At 37.8% G+C, this 10437-nt stretch overlaps 1 protein-coding gene across 1 annotated transcript in view; it reads left to right on the top strand.

Moving 5' to 3' along the window:
- The window catches only part of CCDC102B (coiled-coil domain containing 102B), a 147890-nt gene extending 137891 nt beyond the window's left edge, over window positions 1-9999 (top strand). The window contains exon 8 of the mRNA XM_037145438.2: window positions 9894-9999. Coding sequence (XP_037001333.2) covers window positions 9894-9897 — 4 coding nt within the window. The 3' untranslated portion in view covers window positions 9898-9999. The remainder of the gene's footprint in view (window positions 1-9893) is intronic.
- The last annotated feature ends 438 nt before the right edge of the window (window positions 10000-10437 follow it).

Below are 10437 nucleotides of genomic sequence, written 5' to 3' on the forward strand. Positions count from 1 at the left end.
GTCTTTTTGGCCAAGCTTTGACATGGTTTCCACCCTCACTGTTTGCTTTATCGGTTGATTTCCCACTATAATATATGATTTAATTCCCTCTTACTTCACTAGACATTCACATGACATTTTCCTCCCTGAACACCACACCCTCCCCTCAATACGGTATCACTGACAATTTCGTTATTTCAATATCCGGAGTTTATATTAATGTGACTATACACATAAGTCAGCCTTGAGCCTGTGCTCAGCTACACCTATTTTCCTTTCTTGAACATCTGCAGTTTCTGGTCTTGCTTGTTCATTTGTCCTCCTCCTCTTGCAGTGAGACCAGAGTTCTCTGTTGGGCTCTACTCACATTTCTCAGTGCAGCAGTTGGAAAAATTCCTCCCTGTGAGCCACCCAGGGTTAGCGAGGGTCTCAGTACATGCGCTTTCCTTCTCTTCAAACTCATATCCTACTCTGATGCTTTCAAATGTGTTTTTATACATTTTTATACATTTCCCCCCACTTTGATCATCATTTACAGTGGTCGGATAAGTCCTATACCAAACTATCTTGTCTTGTTGAAAAATTATTAAGTTTTTGACATTCTATTTCAGCCACTCCCTAATGAATCAGGAAATTCAATGAAATCTCCTTTTAACTTGACACCTCGGTTCCCGCTCCTCTTCTGGTCTGGGTGACCACTACGGCCCCCTCCCCCACACCACCCCGGATCTTTACTCTCCGTTCCTATGTCAGTTCCGGAACACAGCCTGCATTAAAGAGGTGCTGTGGAAACTCAATTTATATTATGTCACTCTCCAGGCGAAAATTTTTAATAGCTTCCCATTAAACTTAGAATAAATATTTGAACTGCTTACAATGACCTATAAAACTTACAATGATGTAAGCCTACTAAATGGTTTTCTGTGCTCTTCTCTGTTCCTCCTTTATGCTTCAGCAACACTGATTTTTTTTTTAATTTCCTGAAACTGCAAGGCTCTACCCATAGCTCTATTTCAGCACCATCTGTCTTTTATGGCCATGACATTATGTTCATTGTTTTTCCCTGACTTCTTTCTCTTGTTTCAGGTGACAGCTTAAATGTTATTTCCTTCATGGGCACTCCCTGATCGCATAGAACTTGAGGCTCAATATCACAGCACCTGACCCTTTCATTCATGGCACATACTGAATTAAAATCTCCTATGTGTTAGGCAAACACATATACAGGCACATGCTTCTAACATCCATCTGCGTTCCCACGTGTAAACGTGATGGGGACACGGCTCATGTCTTTGTTTTATTTACCATTCTATGCCCAGTGCTTCTACATCATATGTGGTAATGCAGTATGTGTTGAACAAATAGTCATTGAATTTATAAAGAAATAAAGGAGTTTTAAATATCAACCTTTGGAATCTCGAGAGAGAATGAAAAATTTCAAAGGACCTTAGAGAACTAGAACTGCAGGAAACCATTACGATGAACAACCCAATCATATCATTGTACTAATCTTTCTGATGAACATCACCTGCACTTTTAATTATTCCTGTATGAGGAAATGCACTATATCATAAAGTAGAATTCTATTCTACTTCCTATTATCCCTCTTATACTGGACTGTTTTAATTATAATCTTATAGCAATAATTCTCACTTTTCCCAAATAATTCTGAAAACAATGATATCTACATTTTCTTTTAATTCATTTCTTCTGAAATGAAACCACTCAAAGATACAATTAAAAATGAAAATTATTCTTACATTCAGTTGAACATTAGAGAATGACATTTCATTTTGAAATGCTTTTTCATCACTAGACTTCTTTAAGCTACATAGGATGGGGCAAAAGTAGGCTTACAGTTGTGAGTATGTGAAACACAGAGATTATTCTTGGGTAATTATTTATTAATTATTGTATTATTTTCCATATGAACAAATGTAAACCTCTTTTGCCCCACCTTGAATATTGGATTGATTTCTTCATTCCTGTGCACAGTGACTCACGTTTGAAGGCACTACAAATAAGAAAATTTGATTTTCAGCCCAGTGAAAATAATATACATTAAAAACAAATTTATATACAGTCTTCTATTTTAGTTAATATTAAGAAAAAATATCAATAGTCTTCATTTTCCTTTTAGTATCTTATTACCAAAAAAGAAATGAAGCCCTGGCTGTTGCAGCTCAGTGGATTGAGCACAGGCCTGCAAACCAGAGGATTGCAGTTCAATTCCCAGTCTGGGCACATGCCTGGGTTGCAGGCCAGTTCTCTGCAGGCCAGTTCCCAGCAAGGGACGCATTAGAGGAAAACACACATTGATGTTTCTCTCCCCCTCTCCTTCTCCTCTAACGATAAATAAATAAATAAATATTTAAAAAAAGAAATGAAAATCTTCAGTTGTTTATATATGCAGTAAAGTAAATACAGTAATTGTTTTGAATGAGAAGATTCATGTGTAACATGGAAAATCCAGGCACCCATGTTAGCTCTGCGTGTGAGGGGGGAGTTAGAAACATATCTATATTTTATCTCATATGGTAATATGAGCAAATGAGAAAATATATTTGCAAGCATTTAAAAATGTTTTAACTGAAGTGCTCTAATACTGCCCACTGTACTCATAAATAATTTGAAAGAACTGGTATACATTTTTTCAAATAAATAAGAGGAAACAGCTCTCAAAGACACTTGCTTGCTCTTATGTGCATGAAGCAATCTGCAAAATTGTATTTCATGATTGCAATTTTTTGCTCCCTATTTCTGAATCATTTTAATTACCAGTCTTCTTTGGCATGTAGCACTTTGCTTACACAGTGACCCTCTTTCCCACACGTATTCTTTGGGACTATACTAGACACCTCTAAACATTGCATTAAGTTTTATGGGTCACTCATACCATGAAATGAGTTATTATTTCTGCACAGTAAGTTACATTTTCCAAATTGCAGCCTATAGAGCATCATTAATCCAGGAAAATGAAAGTGTTTGGTGGTATAATTACACATCTGATCCTTTTAAGGTTCTGGCTGAATAACAATATAAACCTAATGTAATGTAGTGGTATTTTAGACATTATACTGAAATCTAATAGGATAAATCATTTTTCCATTCATACATAAAATGGTTGCTGACATGAGAATATGTAAGCAATCTTTGTCAAGATTCTACAGTAAGATGATGCATTGATTATCCTTTCTCGGCTGTAAACATAACTATTAGAAATAAGACCTATCTTTTTTCCACTGATGGACTCATTTTAGTCTGAGCCCCTTTCCTAAGCTAAAATAAAGCTGTACACCTAGACTGAAAGAAGCAAACTAGGGATTGTCATTACTTAGGTGTGTCAACCTATGATGTCACTTATGTTACAGCTCAAATTTAAGAGTTGTTCTTAGCTTACAAATCTAAGACCTATTTTTAAAAAGTCATTTAGAAACACAGAAAGGCTTTGCATACAAATAAAACTCCATTAGCCAGAGGAAGCAACACAGAACAGTGTCAATGCAGTCAGACATTGCCTGACTCTGGATTTACAAGTGGGCTAGGGGACTGGGAGTGGGACTCAGGGTGACAAGGACAGTCACCCCTCCTAAAGCAGAGGGGAGAGAGGGAGGACACCCATTAAGGACAACCACAGAATCCCCAAAATTTCTCATCAAATCACAAGCTTGTTATTAAAATTGATCAAGAAGAAAGAAAAGACACACCCAAGTAACTCCAAAAAAGTTAACAACAGAATATAACTATAATTATGGTTGACATTTATAAAATGTAGTTAAAGATTATGGAAAACTTTAACCCATTAAATTATAAATTTAGATATTTAAAAATTTCCAGAAAATAATTTTCAGTACTCCATAGAAAATAAAAAGGAAACCCAATAGAGTAATAATTATTAAATACCTTACTCAGGAATCAAATTCCTTTTTCCCCCTTGAAACAAATAAACTGAGTTTTATAGCAGAGTTTTATAGGTGAGTTTTATCAAGGCCTTAAAAAACAGATTTTTAAAAGTGATACCTCAGACAAAGGTTTGATCTCCAAAATATATAAAGAACTCACATGACTCTACACCAGGAAGACAAACAATCCAATTAAAAAATGGGCAAAAGACCTGAACAGACACTTCTCCAAGGAAGATATACAGAGGGCCCATAGAAACATGAAAGGGTACTCAACATCACTAATCATCAGTGCAATGCAAATAAAAACCACAGTGAGATACCACTTCACAGCAGTCAGAATGGCCATCATAAACAAATCAACAAACAAGTGCTAATGAGGATGTGGAGAAAAGGGAACCCTATTGCACTGTTGGTGGGAATGCAGACTGGTGCAGCCACTGTGGAAAACAGTGTGGAATTTCCTCAATAAACTATGATGGAACTGCCTTTTGATCCAGCAAACTCACTGCTGGGATTATACCCTAAGAATCCTGAAACACCAATTCAAAAGAACCTGTGCACCCCAATGTTCATAGCAGTGTTATGTACAATAGCCAAGTGCTGGAAACAGCCTAACTGCCCATAAGTAAATGAGTGGGTCAGAAATATATGGTATGTTTACACAATGGAATACTACACAGCAGAAAGAAAGAGGGAGCTCCTGTCCTTCACGACAGCATGGATGGAACTGGAGACTATTATGCTAAGTGAAATAAGCCAGATGTTGAAATATAAATACCATATGATCTCACCTATAAGTGGAACCTAATCAACAAAACAAACAAATGAGCAAAATAGAACCAGAAACTTGGAAATAAAGAACAAACTGATGGTGACCAGAGGGCATGGGGGAGGAAGATAAGGGGGGACAGAAGGGGAATGGGCAAGTCAAAGAACAAGTATAAATGACCCTTGGACAAAGACAACGGGGATGGGAGGATTGAATGTGGGTGGAGGACAGGGCAGGGGAAAGCAACAGGACAAAGGCGGGACAACTGTAACTGAACAACAATAAACAAATTGCAAAAAAATAAATTGCTGAAAGGTTCAGGTAATTTGAATAACTCCCCCAAAAATGTTGAAGAAGAGAAGTCCAAAAGAGCACAGTTTCTAACACACTTTATGAGATAGTAAATTACTAAAATTTCAACTTGATGAAAATAGGATAAGTAGATATTCACTCATTTCTGATTATAGGAAGAAAATCCTAGATGATAATTTCACAAATGGGACCTAGAAGTGTACATTCCTCACGACCATATGGTGTGGATTCTCAAAATCAGGAAAGCTTCTCTATCAGAAAAAAATGTATTAATTTATTTCACTACTGCAATTGAGGAAAAGTCATAGGATTATTACATAAAAATAACAGAAAAAATGAAAAATATTAATCCTCACTTACGGTTCTAACTAGGAATCTAGAACTGCATTTACCAATTTGGAATTTCCAATCAAAACTCATCAACTACCATCTCACCACACTTGACTTGGTATTTTCTTAGGTTTTTTACATACAACGTCTGGATGCCTATATCTAACACTGCCCTCCACACTCAGGATCATATAGAAGACTTTCCTCTTTAAAACAAAGTTCTTCTGTCTTGTTCTCATATTATGTTCCCCATCTTACCTAGAACCTGGATTTTGCCATCAAATTCATTTATCTTTCCATAGATTTTCTAACTTTCTCCCTTTGCACAGGAGTTTTCAATGCTGTCTACCAAATACAGTTAAGTTGTAGAAAGAATTATAAAATCCAAGCTTAGCCAACCTGATACTGCCTTCTCTTAAAATCCCAATTTTTTCTTTAACTTGCCTTCTTGCAAATCTCTTGGATTGAATATTCTTTAATTACTCATTACTATCCAATTCCTCAACTACCACTTGTGTTAACCGAATAAGCATCCTTATAGTGCACATTGGGTCCTGAGCAGTATTTTAAGCAGTATCGCATTTTAACACAGCATTGTATGTTAAGCATATGTGTGTAACTCAATCCATCTGTTCTTAACTACTATGCATAAAGTTTTCAGTTCTGATTATAAAAACACTATTTGCTCATTCCAGAAAAACTGGGGAAATAGGAAAACATGTAAAATAAAACACAGAAGTTATGTAAAAGTCAGAAATACTCACTGACAGCATTTTGCTCAGTTTTACAGTTTTGTGAACGTGTACATGCATTGGTCATTTTGTGCACATACAACGTGCGTTTCTATTTCAATGGTCATAATAGCTAAGAAATGAGTAATCTTTACTTTGTTATTCACTTTGAGTTTTGTCTAAGTAGATATTCCTTCATCTAATCCTAAATCTACCCGATAGATATGTACCTTCCCTGTTGCACAAAGGGAGGAACTGAGGAAAGGAGAGGTTAAGTGACTGGTTCATTATGCAGCGACACTCATTATGTGGGGTTCCCGTTCAGGCAGCCTGACTCCAGAGTCTGCACTTATAATGTCTGCTCTGTACGACCTCTCTCTAGACACACAGACACACTTTCACAATCTCATACACATGCAAAATAGATACCTATATTTTTTCAGATTTATTTTTATTTTTAGGGGGAGGGGAAAGGTGGAAGAAAGAGAGGGAGAGAAACACCAATGTGTGGTTGCCTCTCCCACACCCCCTGCTGGGGACCTGGCCCGCAACCCAGACACGTGCCCTGAGGGGGAATCGAATCTGTGACCCTTTGTTCACAGGCCAGCACTCAATCCACTGAGCCACACGGGCCAAGGCAGATACCTATATGCTAAATACATGACTGTGTCTATACTTAAAACCACAAGGGTGATGTCTGGGCAAACTGGAGTCTGCTTTTCCACTCAAATTATATATTCAGTATTTTGCTATTTAAAATATTTTTAAAACACCATTTTAATGACTTCATAATATTCTAAGGTATGAATATACTACTATTTAAAGCTATTCCCCTATTGTTAAACATTTTTGTGCCTTCAAATATTTAAATATTATAAATATTATTACAACAAACATCTCTGCATACCAGCTTCTCTTCTTATTTCTCATTGTTAATGTAAGAGACACTCTTGGAAAATAGAAACTCTGAATTGGAGGGTGAAGAAGCCACTAATTTGTGGGATAGGTTATCCCACAAATAGACTCACAAAAAAAAAGTCTTCCTTTCCACCACCAGGAAGGCATCAACCTTAGTTCTCCCTTGTGGCAATCATTAAGTAAGCAGCTTTACCCTCGGCACCTACCCCATTGCAGCCACTGTGCCCTGTGTGGGAACATATTAGACAGATAGACACAGGAAAAGTACAATGTCAGGATCCCGCATAAACAATACTGGGATGGTTGGGGCTACTTGATGGATGATATTTTTTTGTAATAATAAGTAGATTGTCATGGCTGAGAACTATAGTCAGACCAGGACACCCCAAGAGCTCTTCAATATTCCAAAGGGCTTCTAAAACTTCCATCCAAGGATATTTGTTCAGAAATAGCGAAATCTCCACTCACATGAAGACTGCTCACTCAGACAGCCCTGGTCTCACCAACAATTTTGTTTTCCTCTGGGAATCACTTAGCTTCATGGAAGGCCCAGCCTGAGGGGCATAGATAGCATTCAACCTCTCCTACCTTCAGTGTGATTTACTTCTCCCCTTTCATCTTCTTACCCTGTGCTTGGGTCCTCGATCACATATTCTACTGCTTTTCAAACTTTTCAGTGCTATGGACAGTCCGTGTACTTGTGGGCTACAAAAATGGTCACCGAAGGTAGGCTGCCCACGATGAGCAGAGCTGGACGCTCACCTCGGTTTTGTGGATGACGGCATTCTGATTTCCGTCAGTCACTGCTTCTGGGACAACCAGTTAGGAGGAGTGATATACTTATGTAATGCTGAATTAATTTTTCTTACAGGAAATTATGCAAGTTCAGAAGACCTACCCACTTTTACTGAAATAATTATGTTCAAATCCCCTGAACATGGTTACATAATTCAAGAGAAGCAAAACATTCACTGCAGGACTAGTAAAATGTTCACCACAAAATTTTGGGGAAAAAGTGATTTTTTTTTACTTAATGTGCTTCTTTTTCTTTAAAGGGAAATACAGTGTTTATGTTTCAAATTATAAAGCAAGAAAATATTCCTGATATTTATATCCTATGCTCAAAAGCATGAATATGTTTTATCTATTTCCTTAACCATAAAATTGCAGTTACACATTCTGACAGCTTTTTATTACTGGTTAGGTGATCTGCTCAAAGTGCTTTCATTTCTTCAGAAGAAAAGTACCCATCTTTAAGGAAATTAGTTGGTGTCATGACTGAAACTACAGAAATTGTTTCCAGGGGGGGCAGAGCGTGAGAGGGGGAGAGAGAGAACACACACACAGCAGGAGTCTTCTGGACCAAACCTGAGGAAGCCTGTGGGTATCCCATCAGAACACAGGGTCTCACTGTAAATGCTTATAACCTCCCTTCCACAACCAGAATCACTTGTGTTACTATGGAGCCCTTTTCCAGTTCAATTTTCTTTGTCTAAAATATATAACCTTAACATCAGAAATACTAAAACATTTTTCCATTTCTCATATCAAAAGGTACTGTTTACTTAGAGTGTTTTTTAAAAAAAATCTAGTGTTGATATTAATAGACTTATATTTAATCTAAAAATTAGTAAAGAAAAATATGAAAATTGATAAAACATTAGTAACATTTAAATATATGTTTTCCTTTTCCCCTGATTTTTGTTTCAATCCTGGTGGAGGGGGTAACTGCTAACAGGAATGATATTCCATCTCATTTTCCTTCTGTTTTCATTCCTGAAAATGTGGTCCATCCCAGTTCTATTAGGGGTAGACTGAGTGGCTTAAAAATAACAACAAAAATATTTACTCATCATGGTTCTGGAGGCTGGACATTCGAGATCAGGATGCCTGCACGCTCAGGTGAGGCCCTTGTTCAATGGCAGACTTCTCTTTGCATCCTTTCATGGTGGAAGGGCCTAGGGACATCTACTGGGTCTCCTATAAGGGCACTAATCCCAAATATGGGAGTTCTACCCTTGGGACCTCATCACCTGCCAAGGGCCCCACCTTCTAACACTATCACGTTGGGCACAGGATTCTCCTCTGAGTTTTCAGAGACACAAGGAGACCACAACAAAGCCCTCCCTAAATTTCTGCCATCCTCGTTCTGCTATTCACTTTGCAGCACCCCGTAGGAAACCGAGAGATACCTAAAAGTCTGCACAGTGTCATTTAAGGTTTAAGTTTTAAATAGAACCATTGTTGAGGTTGAAAATAGAGATGCCCAGCATGTGAGCAAAGCCCTGCAGTGTCCTGACACCACTTCCTAGGCATGTAGCATTCTTCCAGCAATGCACCAGGCCCACACACGTTTCCTTAGTTTTACTCCTGTGTTTGATTAAAAAAACAAAACTTCCACTGGTCTCTTTGTACATACTGGTAAGATTCTACTTTGTTCTGACATGTGCTTTTAGAAAGAGCCAAAATCCAAAGTTAGATTTATCTACAAGCCACAGAATTATGAATTCGTAGATTCAGCAATGTCCCTCAGGTTATTTGTGTAAGATTCCCAGCTGGGAAATGTCTACATGGGGATAGCAGCTGTTCCCATGAGCACACACATGCTACATGTGGTCAGGTGTCCAACCCATAGCCCACAAGCCACATGTGGCCCAGGATGTCTAGGAACTTGGCCCAACCCAAAATCATAAATTTACTTAAAACTTCATGACATCTTTTTTGTTTCCATTAGGGTTTGTGCATTTACTATGTGGCCCAAGACAACTCTTCTTCCAGTGTGGCCCAGAGACACCAAACATTTGGACGACCCTGTAGCTACAATGAAATTCAATTTTTCTTTGACTCATGAAGGCCACGAAGGGAAGAAATGACATGTCCATCTACATTATTACTAATACGTTGGCTGTTCAAGTGCATTAGTGATCATTTTCCCTTCTCTTGTTTTAGGTGAGGACTCTGGCTGGGAGACCACCAGCGTGTGAAGCTTGAAAGTGGAAGAGAAAATCTTACATGGCAATTCCATCTGTGACTGTCGTCCCAGCTGCAATTGCCAGCCCAGTGGAATCGCTACCTGACCAACCTCACATTTGAGGATCACAAATGTCAAATGGTATTTTTCCATGCAGAGATTCTCCTCTTTCCAGATAACCTAAGCATTTATGTGAAGCTATGATTAATTACATTCTGAGTTTTTTATCTGTGTGTATAATGATTTATATTACTGTCTCAATAATTAACTTTATTGTTATTTTTGCATCTCATTTTCTCTCCTATTTCTATCTCATTTAATTATTTTAATCAACTTATTCTGCTTGGGAAAGCAGATATCCTGTCCAGTTCTCATGGCATGTCACATCTATAAAATAGTTACGGGATCTTAACCTGTTCTTACAGTGTTTTAAAAGCAGAATGAGGTGGACTGTGTTTGGTCGTGGGCATACATATTTACACTTACAGTTTTACAATGGATGATCATGGCTTCCAGTTCTTG

The sequence above is a fragment of the Artibeus jamaicensis genome, unplaced genomic scaffold, assembly GCF_021234435.1.
Source record: "Artibeus jamaicensis isolate MK-2021 breed Jamaican fruit bat unplaced genomic scaffold, CSHL_Jam_final contig_354, whole genome shotgun sequence".
NCBI classification, from domain to species: domain Eukaryota; kingdom Metazoa; phylum Chordata; class Mammalia; order Chiroptera; family Phyllostomidae; genus Artibeus; species Artibeus jamaicensis.